This window comes from Spinacia oleracea, chromosome 4 (assembly GCF_020520425.1).
Source record: "Spinacia oleracea cultivar Varoflay chromosome 4, BTI_SOV_V1, whole genome shotgun sequence".
NCBI lineage: Eukaryota > Viridiplantae > Streptophyta > Magnoliopsida > Caryophyllales > Amaranthaceae > Spinacia > Spinacia oleracea.
The window spans coordinates 179,583,529-179,603,027 of record NC_079490.1 but is presented as its reverse complement, the minus strand read 5'-3'; the positions used below and the strand labels follow the sequence as shown (position 1 = coordinate 179,603,027).

Genomic DNA, 19,499 nt, shown 5'->3' with positions numbered 1-19,499 from the left:
TAACGTTGGTATACAAAAAATGGATATGAGGTCCCAAAAGGTGAAAAAAATATTCGGGTCTTAAATGGTGAAAAAATCATAAAGTTGGACCCTAACCTTTGTCTTAATTTATTATTTGAGTGATAGTATGGTTAACGGTGAGTTAAACTATGGTTAACTGACCGGAAAATGAACGGAGTCCCCAAAAGGTGAAAAAAAAATATTGAGGTCCTAAAAGGTGAAAAAACCAAAAGGTTAGACCCCCAACCTTTAGCTTAACTCCATTTTTCACTAAGAATATGTTACGTTAAAATAAACGGAAGGTAAATAAACTTTACATGGGAATGGAACCTACAAAATATTACACGTACATAAGAATGGAACCTAAATCCTTGAAAAAGTGAACCAAGCTTAAAAGAAAGTCTTCCAATAATTGGCCGGCAGATACGTTAATTTCAGCAGATAGTCAGTCTGTTTTTGCCTTTTTGGTCGGAGAATATGGTCAGAGGTGAGGAGTTGACTCAAAATTCCCATATGATGATATGAACATACTCTGAAGTATTTTATTTCCTTTTAAATAAATTTCATTTAATTCCCTAAAGATGAAATACTAGGGTTGTAGGCTAATTTTTAAAAGGACCTGATTTACGGTTAATTCATTGTGAACCATGTCTATAAATAAGTTATCAAACTGATTCTAATTTATTTTTCACGTGTTCATTAGAAATAATATGAAAATTTTATCAAATCACTGTCGTTAGTACATGTTGTACTTGAATAATGAGATTTTAAGTCACAATTCTCTTTTAAAAATATAGGGTTATTTTGATTAAAAAAATGGTTACAATAACTTAAAAAAATTCGTGTTTAGTTTATTATAGTCACTATGTACGTGAACATTAAATGTCACTATGTGAAATGGGTGTTAAGTAAACTGTTAATTTTAGGTTCACAATAATATATTGTGGACCAGGTCCATCCAAAAATAATCCTATACCGTGGGAGTTGTTGAAAATTCTCCTTGCAAAACTATTGAGAATTCATTTTACTTTATTTTCTTAAAGGTATAGGTTCGTCTCAGCGGTTTTAGTTTTATAACTTAAACCAAGTGAATAGTAAATTTAAATATTTTATGGGGCGAAAGGAGTTTTATTATAGAATTAAATGAAAAATGTTATTGGACTGAAAAGTGAAATTAGGAGATAAAACTTTCAATACAATGTGGCACTTACGTATTTGATATGGTGAGAAATAATTAAAATAACCTCTTCTATTGTGTGGATAGTCTGAAAATGTTAAAATCAAAGTACGTTAATTTGGTAAAGGACCGTGATACGTTTCTAGAGACCCTAACTAATTAGTAGTTAACCTCCGTTTGACTATTTACAATTCATAAGTCTTGTGTTTTCTCGTTGCTAATTAAGTGTACGTGTTGATTTTTTTTTTCCTTGCATACAAGATCCAAGTAAAAAGATCAAATAGATTTAGCAACGAGAAGACAATTAGTTACAAGAACTTAATTTTGGGTACTTTAGATAAATTTGAATTACAATACGTCTTGTCTTATCTTATACATATAGTATATATTTTGATTTTTAACATTAAGACAGTCTTATGTTTAATGTGATTACAAAAAATTAACTTGATAAATACTACGGGTTGGCATATATCTTAAGTTCATAAAACCATAGACATGTCATCAAACTTCACTAGGGGTTCGATATTTGGTGTATATGGAGCATGACCTGCAAAATTAACTTGATAAATACTACGTACGTACATGCTTAATTAAAGTGTTTGTTTAAATGCTCAGCAAGATCATTCTCCTTACTTATCAAGTACTACGTAGCTAGGCAATTGAATTTTGATAAAGTAGAACGTCCTAAGCTAGTTGATAATGATAAGCATACTTGTCAAGGGCTTCAAAATATTACAAATGTCCCTAAGAATATTAGAAGATCGTCTTCAATATAAATTAAATATGCATTATTAGTGAATTTGTTATATTATCCGGCCACCATATCCGGTTGGGTCCCTTTTATCATCGATAATATCTTCCTTAACCAGATTCCATTCATGAACTAATTACACTTTGCTCAACTGTTTAATTATTTGTCTTATCTTATCATTTTCTATCATTTTTATTTGGATCAGATTATGTCTATACCAACTGCCCTACAAGTTTCCAAGCAAGTGGGCCATTATAGCCTGATTTTAAAATATTATATTATACTAACTTTGGTCCTTGGATCTGCAGTAACAAACGTGACAGAATTTATAAGCACGTTGGAACTTCATTTTTTTAGGGCAGCACAAATTAAGGCGGTAAGGATTTGAAGTTGAGACCGATTTACTGTATTTGTATATATATATAGAAGCCTCAATATTAATCAATAATAACAAATAAGGTAGTTCAAAGTTCGTTCGAAGCTTGTTTATTAAGCAATTGAGCAATGCCGAGGAAAAAATTTATGCTCATTTACTAAACAATCTTTACTCGAACAATGTCGTGTTCGGCTAATTAGCATCCACTCAAATTTTATTTATAACTCGTTAATAGCTCGATTTTAACTCATTATTAGCACGCTCTTCTATTTTTGCTAAACTTTTAACCATTAACTATTTAAAATCCCATTTTTTCTATTTAAGTTAATTGTAGACGACTAGATAAAACGCCAATCTTTTGTAGTTGGTTGGGCTCATTTGTATTTGGTCAAAAACGTATCTTAGAAATTTGATTTTAATTTTAAATGTTATTTAAGTAATTTAAATTTCTCGCTCTTTTTTATTCATAAAATTAAACCAAAAAAAATTGAGTTTCAAGCTCGATTTTGAAGTACAGATGAACAAACTCAAGTCGCGCCCGAGCAAATATTTTAGTAAACGAATTCAGCTCAAAGAAAATAATTTAAAGTTCGTTCAAGCTCATATACATTTTTTTTTCTGTAACACCCGGTTCACCCTTAGGGCTATTTCGGATTCGGGGCGAGTTCTGGGTGGATAGGTTTCAGTCCCCTTTGTATAATTGCGGCAATTTTTGTGTAAGACCGCCTTACCGGAAAGACCACTTTGGTTGCTTAACTAATTGGTTCAATTTCTTAACTAATTGGTTACATTACATAATTAATTGGTTCAATTGCTTAACTAATTAATTCATTTGCTTAACTAATTGGTTTCATTGCTTAACTAATTGGTTTCATTGCTTAACTAATTAGTTCAAGTGCTTAACTTATATGATACCAAGGTGGTCTTTTGTGTAAGACCGCCTTATAGAAAAGTTTGTATAATTGCTGTTGCGGGAGATCGAACACAAGTTCCCCCTACCAAGTTCAGCCTCAATCACCACTAAACCAACAGACAATTGGTTCATATACATCTATATATGGCTCAGATCATTTGCATCCGTAATCCTTCATTAAATGGAATTAACTTGAGTCTGCAGTAACAAATGTGACAGAATTTGTCATAATCATGGATCTTTAATAATTTATTAATGTTTAGAGTGCGACCCTATTAATTAAGCTTTAACTTTCTGTCCAAGTTTGATGATTTCTATTTCCACCAATTAAGTTTTGGGCTGTCTTTATCAATTGATTAAATTTAGAAAGAAATTTGAATACACGTGGGACTAAAACACGTCATAGGATAAAAATGGAAAGAAACTCCTCAACTATTTGGCTTGATCAATGATCATGATCTCTTACTGGTCCTCATTCCTACTGGACCTGTTTGACCAAAAAGAAGCTTGACCGTGTATGTTGTGTACTCCCTCCGTGCCTTAATACTCGACCTGTTTTGACTGGACACGTTTGCCAATGCATAACTTTGACCATCAATTTTTTTAATTACATATTATAAAAACTTATAAAATATTAATATTTTGAAAATATATATAAAGATAAAGCCAACAATATATTATATACTAACATTTATTTTAATATATACTAGAAATAAAATAGGGTCAAAGTGAATTACTCCCTCCGTCCCGGAATACTTGACCTGTTTTCCTTATCGGGCCGTCCCTTAATACTTGACATGTTTCTAAAAATGGAAATATTCTAACAATATTATATTATTTCTCACTCCACCCCTATTAACCCACCTACCCCATACTCCATACAAAAAATAATTAAAAATTCAACCCCTACTCTCCCCCAACCCCACCTCTTAACCCACATCCCACTAACTGCATTAAAATAATAGCCCACTATCAACTACTACCTATTAAATTAAATAAGTCAATTCAAGTCCCTTAAACTCTGTGCCGGTCAAATCGGGTCGAGTATTCCGGGACGGAGGGAGTATGTGAATAGTGCATAAAGTCAAAACAGGTCGAGTATTAAGGGACGGAGGAAGTATATGGTATTAGGCGTATGCAGTGGGTTGGGTCCCATTAATGGCCCTGACTAGACCTGGTTATTGGACAGGGTAGTCCAATGGATATAGGGTTAGGGTCAAGTTAATAGGGCTTTTATTGGGCAGGGCTCTTATTGGACAGGGCTTCTATTGGACAGGGTCATTATAGGGTCAAACTTATACTACAATTATTTTGAAAATTAAAATAGTAATGATACAAAAAATTACGTGTATAGCTTCGTATTTACTTGTACTTGCACATGGCTCTTTTGTTTTTCATTTTTCATTGCTCGTTTATTGACCCGCCCACTAATGACCCGCTAATGACCCGCGACCCGCTTTTGACCCGCCCATTATCGACCCGCTAAAATTGACCCTTTCAATACCGGACCCTCTTTTGACCCGCACCGACCCTGACCCGCCCCGCCCGATAACCAGGTCTAGCCCTGACCCGCCCCGATATTAATTGGGTCAACACTAGTCCGCTTTGTTAACGAGGAGACCCTTGTGGGTAGACCGTTAGAAGCAAACTTGTTAAAGCTTCCTACTCTAACCATCAAGTAGTAAATTGGTCAGGAGTACATTTTTACAGAACATAGGTAGTATTGTAGCACGGAATACTTTGATTCATAATAAGAACTACATACTCGGTACTCCTTTTCCGGTACTTAAAATAATACCGCCTAATTTGAATACCAAACCTGATACACCAAGATTATCTAGAATTTAGTTGTTGTTTTTTTATTCACTAGAATTCTCTATATATATACACCACAATGTACGAATTACCCTTTTTGTGTGTTAAGATCTGACCCATGAAACATCACGTGTGAGAGTCCCACATTGATAAAAGAGAAGAGAGCTAATCACCTAATTAAGGCCAAGGGGCTACTCCCCTTATTAACATATGGTTTTAAGGTGGAACCTCCTACGGTTTTGTTAGGTGGACTCTCTCTCTTGTTGACGGGTGCGATATAAATGGCATGTCCTCATGCTATAACAACAAATTACACAATGAATTAGTTGAAGACACAAAACTCAAGAAAGTGCACTAAGACACCAAACAAATAATTGGATTAAACACTTTCAATCCCAATTTAGTTGGTACTTGGTACGACCAAGATTAGTAATACATGAGACCAAATTTAGTAGTTAATTACACTTTTAACATGTTTAATTTGAAACATTAAACAACGCCTAGCTAGTAGCTATATGTGCCCTTCTTCGATCTTTTAATTATCCCATCAAACGTTTGAGAGCAGCATGTAAATGTGTGACTAGATCTTTAGTTGTCATACTGAACTCAACATCCATCTGAACAGGGAAAAGTAATAAAGAATTTATATTAGTATTGAAAATTATGGGATTTAATTAAGACGTACCATTAGCATTGATAATAATCTTATTTTGATTTTAAAGAAAACTTTAGAAAGGAAGAATTGGTTACCTGAGCAACAATTGTTGCATGAAGAGATGCACATCCAAAACCTAATGCACTAGTATTGATTACAACCAAATGGATGTTTTCAATATAAGAAATAAGCTTTTCGACGACTCCATTCTTCTTTTCACAATGAATCTTTATAAGAACATCTTTGTTGTAGAATATGGCTTCGACTTCTGGTAATGCGCCATTACTCGAAAAGTGATCAAGCTCATCTTCTTCTTGTTCTGAAACCCTAGATCTTTTCACAAACACCACCGATTCAATTATTTTTGTCTTATTTTGTTCTTCGAGTGTCTTCACTTGCTCTTCCAATTGTTTCACGTAGTTAATGGCCTCTTCAAGGATTGAAGCCTTGTCCATCTGTCCAAGAAATTAACAATTACGTACTAGTTCAAAAAGGCATCGATCATAAAAGTTGTTGAATGTCTAACTCATCTTTATTCTACTCCGTATAAGGAACTACTGACGTCCAGTTTGGTAGTCGGTCGTAAATGGCGTCAATGAAAATGAATTTGTATGTAAATCCGTAAGGAAAATCAATATTCTTTACGAAAAAGATAAATGTCGCAACATGCGACCTTTAAGCCGTGTCATAATGATGACATGACATGCTTATGTGTCATGATTTAAATTGAAAATTAAAATATTTAACTTATATTATCTATTATACATGTTATAAAAAAAAGGTAGAAAAATCTTAATATTCTACTTTCCAATTTAATCATGAAACATAAGCATGACATGTCATCATTGTGACACAGCTTAAAGGTCGCATGTTGCGACCTTTATCATTTTCGAAGATTCTATTACCATGACATTATGATGTTACTTTTCTTGCCAAACACTTATATATATTCTCATTCTCATCATTTATGGTTGTCAAGGGGTCGTGATGTATTTGACTTTTGGGTTTCCTCCCATGGAATATTTATTTACCCTTACTAACTTATTAAATTTATTTAAATGAAAAAAGAATCATCTATCTCTAAAAAAGATCATTTCAGACCCAAAAAACATAGAACATTTCCATGTGTCTTAGGCTATATATGTATAATCTTTGTTTATAAAATTTCAATTCTCACACGATTGCGTGCATAAACACTAGTTTTACTAGTTCAAAGGGGCATCATAAAAGGTGTACGTGTTCCAAGAGTGCACTATTCTTGAGGTGGAATAGAGGACGAGTACGTTACAAAGGGCACATGAGAATATGTGATAGATAGCAAGAATGTGTAGGGAGTAATTAACTTGGTTCTCCAACACGAGGAATTATTTATACTCCATATGAGAAATTATGTAAAGTTGTGCGATATTTATATTTCATTTACGTATATACTTATTTTAGTCAACTAAATCAACAACACCAATAATTGTTTGATGTCAACACCAATATAATGTATTGACATTGATCGATCAACTACGTATTATATTGTAAAATGAAGGGAAATAGATCTAATTAAGTACGTACATACCTTCTTTAGGCCCGGAATGATGGCCGTCAAAGCGATGAACCTCTGATTGAGCTTCTCTCGGCGTTTCCTTTCAGCTAAAATATGGTAATTAGAGAAGTCGCTACTTTCCTTGCCCATAATTTGAACCTGCTCCCCATTTTGTGAGTCATTATTTGAAGATTTGGCAAAGGATAACATATTCAAATTAGACCCATCTAATTCGAATTACTCAATATTGAATGATCAATAATCTTAAATGACTTCATCCAATTATTTGTTTTCTCTTGTTTTTCCTCCATGACGATCCTATGATGATCACGAGTTCTATTGCAAACTGGTTACGCCGTGTTTGCAACAGTCCTCATTAGGGCGCAAGAGAGAAATAATTATATCGTCTGAATACTTTTATCAGCTATGTTAGGCGTGTTTAAAACGCTATACAAAAACATTAATTGTTATGACTTGTGAACAAAGAATAAATGAAAAATATCAGGATTAAATAATTAATTAATTTAATTACCATATTGGCGAAGCCCGTAAACATGGAAGCTTCCATATATTCTACTTGATCTGAGTTCCAAAATATATTTCCAAGTTATGAGCTACCAATTCTGCAAGCTTGCATAGAAATTTATAGAGTTTGTATATTTGGAAAGGTTAAATGTGGACAGGACTTTAATTGTATATTGTTAATATCATATTGATTCATAGTAGTAGCCCATTTTTAGTAATATTTTTTTTTTGAAATAAAACTACTATATTAAGTAGGTTCACATGATTATATATGTGTGATAATTAATCGGGGTACGGATTTTGCCAAGGCAAAATTTAATATGTCCAAGGCAATTACGCTACCCGCTGCCCGTAATCTTCTACTGCCATATATCCAATTTATAAACTGAATCAAATCTCCCATTATCTTTTGTTGCCAAAATTATGAAACCAAAAATATACCAAAAATACCACATAATTATTTCGTTTTCTATATTTATTACATATTGCACATCCCTTTAATTTGGTAATTACTGGAGTAGATTTCTTTCACCATCACGGGTATTTAGACCTTTGTCATCCTTTGCCTAATCATCAATTTACACTAGTCCCATATTATCAAAAGCATTGGAGGATTCGATCATTAAATTACAGAGGTACATTGCATTAAGGAGTACTTCTTTTCATTAATTATTTTTGCAAACCGATAGATTACTTGTTTTCATTAATTACATTAGAGCTACGTTTAAATTTGTAGAGGTACATTGCATTACTTCTTTTCATTAATTACATTAGAGCTACTTCTTAATTTTTCATGCGTGATTTTTTAAAGGTATAACGCATGATCATTTCAAGCTCAATTAAAACATATCCCTTTAATTATTTGTACATAATTTATCAATAATAGTCTAATACGTTGTCAGGTTTGCCATCAACAATCAACGTTAATATGACCGAAGATGATGATCAAGAATTATTTAGTAGAAAATTTCAAACTCGTGAAGAACTCCTTGACGAGGTTAAGAAATTTAATGAGTCAAGAGGATATGTAGTCTCCATAAAGGATTCCCGCAAAGATCGATATGTGACCCTTGGTTGTGATAGAGGCGGAGTTTATCGAGACAGGCGTAAAACATTGATTACAAGTCAAGATAGAGAAACAAGCACTCGTCTGATAGACTGCCCGTTTCGTATACGAGGTAAGAAACAAGAAGATGGGGTTTGGTCTCTTCAACTACAAAATAGTTCTCATAACCATGAACCTTGTGTTGACTTGTGTGGACATCCTACTTCTCGTAGGTTAACAAAAGAAGAAAGTTTAGATGTTGAAAAAATGAGTATGTCGGGAATTCAACCTCGACAAATTTTGTCTTCTCTTAGACAAAAGAATCCTTCCCTTAAAGCGGTATCAAGGACCATATATAATATGAAGTCTAAAATCCGAACAGATAAGTTAGATGGTCGTTCAATGATAAAAGCCTTATTTGATGAACTTGGTCATGGGGGATTTACTTACAACTACAAACATGATGATGGAGGACATTTGACACACGTATTTTTTTCTCACCCAAAGTCAATTAGTCTAACTAAGTCATTTCCAACTGTGTTTGTTATGGATTGCACTTATAAGACTAATAAATACAAGATGCCTTTGCTTGATATAATTGGTGTATCGAGTTTCAATAAATCTTTTTATTCTTGTTTTGCCTTCCTAGAAAAAGAGAGGGAACAAGATTATATATGGGCTTTACAAATGTTTTCTAACATGAAGGGTCACTCATCTGATGACTTGGTTATTGTTACAGATAGGGAATTAGCATTAATGAATGCTATACGAGTTGTGTTTCCTAGGGCAAAACACATTTTATGTGTGTGGCATATACAAAAGAATGTGTTATCCAAGTGTAAGGGCTACTTTAATAAAGAAAATTGGGATGATTTTGTGTCAGCATGGAATACTATTGTATATGCTAAGACAAAAGAAGCATATGATAAAGCTTGGGATTCTTTTAGAGTTTTATACATGGAAAAGAAAGATGTTATTGATTACATAAGAAGTTCATGGATACCATATAAGGAGCGATTTGGGAGTGCTTGGACAGAAAAATATGCACATTTTGGCAACCGTGCCAGTTCAAGAGCAGAAGGTGCACATGCAAAATTAAAGGGTTACCTACTAGTGTCAACAGGAGACTTTCGACAAGTAAGAGACAAGATTTCTCTTGCCATTGATAATGAATATCAAGAGATAAAGACATTGCTTGAAACAGAAAGAATTCGAATACCTCACAAGTATCGCATCCCTTTCTTTAAAAATATTGTTGGTCGTGTATCGACTTTTGCAATGAACAAGATTTACGATCAATATGAAATGGCGAAATTTGGCAAGGTGAAGGATATATGCACGATGCATTTTCGATCTACTATGAAGTTGCCCTGTGCTCATATGATGCATGGATGGAAAGAAAATTCTTTAAATTTGGACTTAGTGGGTGCACAATGGAGGATTGACATAAGGTCATTGGAGACTTCTAGCACAAATACAATTGATAGTGTCAAAGAAATTGAAGATCTTACTGACAAGCTACGGAATAAATATCAACATATGCCTTCTTTTAAGCAAGAAGAGATCAAACAAAAGATATCTTTTATGTTGAATGAAGTGGAGCCTATTTTGTCAGAGCCAAATGTTCAACCTCACAAAGGACGTCGACCAAGTACAATCAAGAGAAAGGAACCATTAAGTTCAACTAGAAGAGATCCATCACAATTTGAAATAGTAGAAGCATCGTTGAAGCGTTCTAAGGGTCAAGGAACTACACATGATTCACATGAGGTTTTTTTAGTCAATGATGAAAGTGCAATAGATTTAATTGATCTTAATGAACCTCCAGTTTGGTTTGATTGATGTTCTTTCATGTAAGTTGGTTTTTAATCTATTTTAGTTGGTTATTTTTTAATTTATACTTTTAGAAAAAAATTAATACGTGAGTAACTATTTTATGCAGGTCTCATTTGGGTACGATATAATGTTGTATTACATCGGAAAGCCCACCATGCTTCTTGCAAAGTCATGAACGAATTACTACGGCTATACGACGTTTTTTTTCTTTTTGCTTCTATACCTTACGAGTAGTACTGATAGACATTGTTATATTTTATTTCTTATAATTATGAATGAAAGCCTTTCTTATGTTTTTTGACATTTTTTTATTAATTATGTTGAAACTCCATATTGGACTTATAGTATATTTCTTAGGTGTATGCTTCTAGTTACCTTAAGATCGTCTTCAAATAATATTAAATTCAATATTGCAATGCTTATCATTGAAACATGCAATACTTAGTTATACTTCGTATGATTTTAGTTACTGACAATGCTTATGCCACTTAGTTATATGATTACGTATCTCTAATGTAATTAATGAAACAAGTAATCTACCGGTTTGCAAAACTAATTAATGAAAATAAGTACTCCTTAATGTAATGCACCTCTGCAAAATTTAATGATAGAATCCTCCAATGCTTTTCATAATATGGGACTTGTGTAAATTGATGATTAGGCAAAGGATGACAAAGGTCTAAATACCCGTGATGGTGAAAGAAATCTACTTCAGTAATTACCAAATTAAAGGGATGTGCAATATGTAATAAATATAGAAAACGAAATAAGTGGTATTTTTGGCATATTTTTGGTTTTATAATTTTGGCAACAAAAGATAATGGGAGATTTGATTCAGTTTATAAATTGGATATATGGCAGTAGAAGATTACGGGCAACGGGTAGCGTAATTGCCTTGGACATATCAAATTTTGCCTTGGCAAAATCCGTACCCATTAATCGCCAGCTAGACGTTGAATTATGAGGATTAATTTGTTGATTAGTATGAGAACTGAGAGGCCATAAGTCGTACGGTACGCGGCTAGCCAGTCCTAGAACTCACGCGCCAAATATTTCTTACATGGAAACTTAAAAGGAGGATAAGGTTGTGACGAGCTTTCTTTGACTACAAAAAACACTAAAATATTTGAAAGGAAAAGGAAATATTTTTTTGTTTTATTCCGTTTTTTCATTAATACTTCCCAACATGTAGGATTAGTGGGTAGGAAGAACTAATTAAAGGAGAATTAATCATACTTTCTCTTTACACCTTTATCAAATTGGTCAAAATATAAGAAACTTGTTTATCAAACTATATAGTATGAGAATCTTTATTTACCACCTTGTTCCCTTTTTCGGTTCTCTTGATCACGCGTTAAATTTAATTTAAGGATGTAATTAACTCTATAAAATGTACATAGTACATATGAGATTATTTATTTCGTATTATACATTTTGATGTATCCGATCCTAAATGTAATCTTGGGCATATAAAATATAAACAACTACGGATAATAAGATTAAAAGAAGAAGAAAAAAGTATGAAAAGAAACACAAAATTTCTGTGTTTTAGTAGAAAAGTCTCCCAACATTTTGTTTCCTATTTGAGAAAGAGACAAACATAAAATTTTCTTAACCAATAAACGTACTTTTTATTTTTATGTTCTAGAAGCAATAATTGAAATTATGGCAGCCGAAATCTGTCATAAGTTGGCCGGCAGATACACATTCTAAGCTAATTAAGCTTAATTAAAGTCAGTCGTATTTGGTGAAGAAATGGTAAGACTGAATTCAAAGGTCTTCACTCTCGTGTGAATGGATGTTGAAGTTTGTCCATGCAAAAGGTTTTTAATGGCTCAATTCCAGGATATTAGGACTTTGTTTAATTAGTTCTCCTTCTAAGAAGTCTCGTTTCTTGTCGAACTTAAATTATTATTTGTTTTTTTTTTTTTGGCAACGCAAATAAGATATTTTTATTGATCACCAAGACACAGTTTTACAACCAAGCTTGCCTAAGCAAAGGCAAGCAAACAAACAGGCTTAGCAAGCCTAACACAACTCAACAAACAGGCTTAGGACTTTGTTTAATTAGTTCTCCTTCTAAGAAGTCTCGTTTCTTGTCGAACTTAAATTATTTTTATTTATTGATGTTCTTTTTACTAATATACATTATACGATTTGTATGATGAACTAATCTATTTACATTATACTAAAACAGACACTAAGAATAACACGTGTCACTTCCTGGTGCAATTTTTTTCCGCCAAAACCTCTTTTGTTTTTAACCTTTTTATAAAAAAATTACATTGCTTTTTTTTTTATAGGAAACTAAGATAAAATAAAGTAAAATAATAATTCAATTACCATACATAATATATTATTGGAGGAAGATGAATCGATATTATTATTCCCTTTACAATTTGATTTTATTTTTGTACTATTATAAGTTTTTCATTCGATAACAAATGTAAATAATATTGATGAATGGACTTCTAACGTTAGTCTACTGTTAATAATAATACATGATGAGTACAAATGTTAATTAAAATTATAAGACATGGTAAGTAGATTGACATTAGAAGTCCATTTATCAAATCAAATTGTATTCAAACAGCCGCCGCTCCTCTTTTTTTCTCTCCCTTTTCTCTCTTACTCTTTCAAATCCCTAATTTTCTAGGGGCTACCACCAAACATTAGGTTGAAGGTAAGCCCATTTTTTCTTGCTTTTTCTAGCTTTTGATTTCATGTTCGGAATAAAAACTCCATTCTCTCCCTATTGGGGAGTTTTTTTACCCATTTATTGGGTTATCTGTACCCATTTATTGAGTTTTATCTCTCTCATTGTGAGAGTTTGGGGCCATGTTTTTAATTTCGCAGGAAAAGTTGATTTATTAATGAAGATTTCTGCGGGGTTACAATGGATGTCATTCTTACGTCTACAATCAATTGAATCGAATTTAATTCAATACCAAAGCTACAACAGATCGAAAGACCCCCTCGTTGAAGGATGTATCAACAACGATGTGAAAGAGGGTATATTCATCATTGTCAGATCTCATCTACAACCACTACAAAAAAAACGCGGCACATTGTGACGCTTTTTGGGTCAAATTGCGACGGAAAATAGTGTCGCTATTTCACATAGCGACGCTCTGGTAAAGGGTCGCAATTTTCATTGCCGCTATTTACCGACGCTTTAGAGCGTCACAATTTGCAAAAATATCGATGTATTTCGCAGCCACTATTTTGGATATAAGGACTCTATAGGTAGTCGCTATTTACCGACGCTTTAGAGCGTCGCAATTTGCAAAAATATCGATGTATTTCGCAGCCACTATTTAGGATATAGGAACTCTATAGGTAGTCGCAATATTTAGACTAAAAAAAGCGTAACTATTTGCACGCTTATAGACGCATTTCTCCGCCACTATCCACCATATAGCGATGCTTTTCGCACCCGAAATATATAGACTCTTATTAGAGTCCCTATCTTTACTTTCGTACGAGTTCTCCCCATTCCCTCCAAAATAAGTTAGACCCTTTGGAGCGTCACAATTTCCATCATATTATTTTTTTCATGTATATATATATCAATTAATCTAAAATCAGGAATTATCTATAAAAATTCATATTGACCATAGATAATCATAATCAAATACAAGTATTAACTTACTACGTACATTATCATAAAACAATATATATATATATATATAACCACGTCATACTATACTTTGATTCATATATACTTAGCGATAACATAGTTAATTTAGAAAAAATGATAACAATTTATACATTAAATTAATTCGCAGAGTTTTAAAACAAAAATAACTTTCTAACTAGCATCATTTTTTCTACAAGATAGTCCAAAACTAAATAAAAACAACTTCCTGACTACGAACAAACTAATTATAGTAAACCTATCTTTATGCTAGCTTAGCTTCAAGATAACTTGTTCATCTCTTGATCTACATTTACTATTACCACTTAATCGTCAATAATCTGCAAAGAAAATTTAATATGTCAAATATATATAAAAAGCTTTATGAACATATTTTAAAATCAAGGGAAAATTAACAACAATAATCCAAACTACTAGTGGTATTCTCAAAATAATCATAACTGATAATTATTCAAAATATATAATACCAATTATTAATTGCCCCTTCCCAAAATAGTCCCCCTTTACCTATAACCTTTCAATGCGGTAACTTTAAAATAAAATTTAAGTCAACAAATTAAAGTATCCTTTTAGATGGGTATTCAAGATGAACAGAAAAAAAAACCCAGACAAAATCCAAACCTAGGCAGAACTGATCAGAACTGATCTGATCAGAAATAATAAGAATTGATATGATCAGAACTTTCTTGTAAGAAAAGACAATGTTTTGCACTATGGAAGGTGTGAATGATGGTTTAGATTTGGTTACTTAGGGGTTTTAGGGGTTTTTCTATGTCAGGTTCCAAATTGTTTGGTTTTACTACAATGTTAGAACTAATGGATTGGAATTATGCAATATTTTTTTGTAGATCTTATTGATCTTATTCTAAAATGAAATTATCATTAGTTGTGTTAAAATAATTTATACGACAATTCACTTTCACAGGGGGATTAGTTGCTTTGGTTTCTTACTTTCTAAAAGTCAGTGCAAAGCTTATACTACTATTTCTATTCAATTTTGTTAAGTTACTTCATAGAAGCCTACACCAGTAACACAGACAACTATATTCCACCTAATTACAGATTTTCTAGAATGGAATTAGAATGGGTTATAAGCAGATTAGCACCCTTCACACAGGCCCACAGCTATAAAGATTGTCAACAACAGAAGTATATCCTGCCTGCTGGTTAGTGAATCCCTGGTTTCATTAACTAGATGAAGATGTTAAATAGAAATGGGTAGATGTTGTCATCTTGACACTAAATGATGAACCTTTGGAACTGGGGGGAAGAGAAGCTGGATCATTAACTAGGTGAACTCAAGGAAAAATTATCCACGAGAATGGAAATATGACTAGTTATTAGTAGCATTACCTGGGGTTACTAGCTCAACAGAACCGGCAAGTTATTTTTTGATAAATGACTGCTGCAAGTTGAGAAAATGTGACTTAATTCAAAACTGCAAGTTCATTCATTACATTCAATTAATGGGAATGTAATCAGTCATTCTCAGGCGAGATTCTAATAATCTAAAGAAGTAAAGAGTGTGCAAGCAGATAATGACTAGCAAGTTTACAACGAAAAATATAGCATCAAGTTAGAAACATAAGGCCAGGAGCACGATACTGAACTGCTGGATTTATATAAGCTTGAACTAACATTTTTTTTTTTTAATCTTTGTCTTCCTGGTTTTATTTCTGTCATTTTGAATCTCTAGATATTATGACCAAAAACATCTGATTATTATCAATTTTTTCTTCTGGAATTGTATGTCATTTGATGTGTATTTTGTGTCAAATTTTTTGAAGCTTACAGAGAAAGAAATCAGCAAAGCAGTAATGTCACCAGCTGGCTCATACTTCTGTATAGTGACTTGTGTCTGAGAGGAAAATTCAGACTATTTGCAACCTAATAGCAGCTTCTTTGATTTTGGTGTTATGGTTGGTATTTGTGTGTAAATATGCATATTTTTAGAAAATTCAGATTGTTTACAAGTTGAAATTCTATTTTATTGTGACTGGAATACTGGTTAGTACTTAGTAGTTTGTGTATTTGAAGTATAACTTTTTTCATTCTGGAATTTTGTTTAAATTGAATATCACTATGTGTGCATTTGGTGTTTTGGTAGTATTGAAAGCTGCTGATTTTATTTAATTTGTGGATTAAATAAAACCAGCAGCTCATTTTTTTAGAATATCCAAAGTCATTTGCGTCGCATATTAGCTAAAACTGCGACGGAAATGACTTTTTTTTAAACATGTTGAAATATCATTTGCGTCGCAGATTAGCTAAAACTGCGACGCAAATGACTTTTTTTTAACATGCTGAAAAGTCATTTGTGTCGCACTTTAGCTAATCTGCGACGCAAATGACTTTTCAGCATGTTTTAAAAAAAGTCATTTGCGTCGCAGTTTTAGCTAATTTGCGACGCAAATGACTTTTCAGCATGTTAAAAAAAGGTCATTTTGCGTTGCAGGTTAGCTAATCTGCGACGTAAATGACTCTTATTTACATCGCCCAAAAGTGCGACGCAAATGACTTTTTTCATTTGCGTGGCAGCCACTTGCGTCGCACATTGGTGCGACGTAAATGGGCTTAAATGACCGACGCAAATGACTGTTTTTCCACTAGTGGACACAATTGGAGGGAGTTCGAAGATCATTTTATCTCAACAAGATAACATTAACTAAACGAGGCTTTAATGAGGCATAGTTTAACATTGCTCTGGACTTACAAATAAGGATCAAGCTAAAACTTTTATGATATGAAAAGCGAGTGAATGTATCCATCATAAGACTAGAAAACACCTATAATGTCCCTGCAGTGGCAAATCCCCTTTCTTTCATAATTTTTTAGTGAAATAAAGAATCCCTTTCAAAGAGGTTTATCTTGTTTTCGGGCCTTTGGATAAGAGGATATTACCTAACCAAGAGCTCATTCTTCCAGCAACACAAGAAAAGACAAGCAGTACGAGCGGGCAGCGAATTCGCACAGATACATATCTGGACCAACCTCTAAAGATGCTCTGACAAGAGGCCCCCGTCCAGCTCCAACGACCATCAAGACCTGCATCCAATAGAACCATGCACCATCAGCATCAGAAGTTAGCAGTTAGCACTTAGCAGCACCAGAAATTAGCAGTTAGCGGCAATTAATGTAGTAGCATTAGCATCAACAGAAGTTAGCGGTTAGCACTTAGCAGCACCAGCAGTTAATGTAGTAGCAGTAAGCAATTTAGACACGAGGCAACAACAATTTAAGGGGAAACAAAAACAATTACAACTAAAGACTCTCGGAGTAATTTGTTTTAGGTCAAGCAGAATTTAGAGCTTACACTTAGACAGATATGTGCAAGACGAGGATGAGAAAAGTTCTTAAACCCCAAAAGATAATCATATAAAAGGCCACTGCACATCACATGAACATGTAACTTATTAGCAGCAGTTAGCAGTTAGCAGAAACAACAGTTAGCTAGCAGAATGGGTTCGACCTTTCAACCAAAACTGAAGATCACCCTAATAAGAAGAATGGGTTAGACCTAATTCAAAATGATCAGAACTTATTGAATTTTTATATAAACTACTAGACAATAGACTTGGATATACTAGGATTCAGAATAGACTACTATAAAAGTGTTATAGAATATTAATTTATTCAAATAAGTGGGTCTGTTGATTTCATACTTGCTCAACCACATGGGGGAAGGGAAAATCATGTTACCTTAAAACAAATCATCTATTAGGATAAGAACAGATTTGATGTCACCAAATTATTAGCTACTAACACTCTCTTGCCTCAAGAAACAAAGCTCTAAGGGCATGTTTAGGCAAGTCGACACAGTGTCATGACTCACGATCATAATACTAAAGCTAAGATCATAGAACAAGTACGAGATCATCATCATAGAAAACTTCACTGAAGCCTGAAGGTGTTTTCCCCTTTAGACTTTTCATATTATATTCTTGAGCGTTTTAGACTTTTCAGAGGATGTGGAATTTTCTGGCTGTATTGATTGAGCACTAATGTTGGTTTTCAGTGTAGACTAATACTATGAAAAAATCATAATCAAATATCCATCAACAAAATTCAGCTAATCTCAATAAAATCAAATGAAAAACAAGCATTAAGGTCAAACTTATATCATCAAAAACAACAAAAAAACGATAAACTAGGAAAAAAATAAAAAAATAAAACATTATACTAGCAAAGAGACTACCTATTACCTAACAAACCATACAAATACCACACATAGTCCCTTTCCATTCAAGGATCAACAAAGAGCAATTGGAGCACACAAATAAGATGCGATAAATAATTGAATTTACTATGTTTTTCATCATTAGCAGCCGAAGAAGAGGAGACCAAAGATGAAAGAACAAATATCAATTAATGCGTGTAAACCAATAAAAAGTTGCAAAAAATTGAAATTGAAATTGCAGAAAACCGCCATTAACATCTCAAAATTGCAGAAAATTGAAATTGAAATCGGAGAAAGTAGATGATAGTATGATACCAGTAAGCAGAAATCGGTCTCCTCTCGAACAAATCTCAGCAGAAATCGTTCTTCTCTCAAACAAATCTCAGCAAAAGTCGGGTTTTTTTCGAACAAATCCCCCAAGGCTACGAACTAAGCATAAACAAGTTGAGAAATTCAATCATTTTCGACTAAATTAGGATAATCTATGAAGAAATTTGGGAGAGAATCAAGAGCAACGAAATATCTAAGCATCTATTGATTTATTTTTTAGGGAAAACGAATTTGGGATTTTAGGGAAAACGAAGAACACTGGCTCCTGGAAAACGCATTTGGGGATTTAGGGGTTTATGTTTTGAAGTTTCAGTGAACACCGAGCAGTTGATTTTTGGGAGTGTTAGGTTGAGTCGGTTGTGTAAGGAATCTGACAATCGTGGGAGCAGGGATAAGAGAATTAGGCGGGATATTTAGGGCGAAATATTTGGCCAAATATTTGGGCGAAATTTCCTTTTGCGGTTACAAACACGTGGGTTCCAAAAAAAAATTTATTTGTAAATAGCGACGCTTTAGTACGTCGTAATATATTGCGACTCTGTACAGCGTCGCAATTTGCAAAGTTATATTCGCGCCTCAAAATATCTTGCGACTCTTTGTTACACCGTCGCAAATACTCTGTCTAACGATCATAGGTTTGTCGGATTAGAATTTTGTTTGATCCAAATTGTTTTGTATTTGTTAGTTTTGATTTCTATTGTAGATAT

General features: G+C 33.3%; 2 protein-coding genes and 1 long non-coding RNA gene across 3 annotated transcripts; 1 reads left to right on the top strand and 2 right to left on the bottom strand.

The window, feature by feature from the left end:
* Nucleotides 1–5,363: 5,363 nt before the first annotated feature.
* LOC110787984 (transcription factor bHLH19-like) lies at nucleotides 5,364–7,544 on the bottom strand. Its single transcript, XM_021992618.2, has 3 exons — nucleotides 7,255–7,544; nucleotides 5,783–6,142; nucleotides 5,364–5,649 (listed from the first exon to the last, which is right to left on the bottom strand). Exons 1-3 carry the CDS (start codon nucleotides 7,429–7,431, stop codon nucleotides 5,572–5,574), a joined length of 615 nt encoding a protein of 204 aa, XP_021848310.2. The 5' UTR covers nucleotides 7,432–7,544; the 3' UTR covers nucleotides 5,364–5,571.
* A 1,130-nt stretch (nucleotides 7,545–8,674) lies between these two features.
* Nucleotides 8,675–10,118, top strand: LOC130472228 (protein FAR1-RELATED SEQUENCE 5-like). The gene is made up of 2 exons (XM_056842739.1): nucleotides 8,675–10,017; nucleotides 10,115–10,118. The coding sequence occupies exons 1-2, from the start codon at nucleotides 8,675–8,677 to the stop codon at nucleotides 10,116–10,118; spliced, it is 1,347 nt and encodes a 448-aa protein (XP_056698717.1).
* A 4,195-nt stretch (nucleotides 10,119–14,313) lies between these two features.
* LOC130472378 (uncharacterized) lies at nucleotides 14,314–19,247 on the bottom strand. Its single transcript, XR_008932522.1, has 4 exons — nucleotides 18,778–19,247; nucleotides 17,072–17,330; nucleotides 15,639–15,690; nucleotides 14,314–14,605 (listed from the first exon to the last, which is right to left on the bottom strand). It is a non-coding gene; the product is annotated as an uncharacterized lncRNA (long non-coding RNA).
* Between the last annotated feature and the right edge of the window lie 252 nt (nucleotides 19,248–19,499).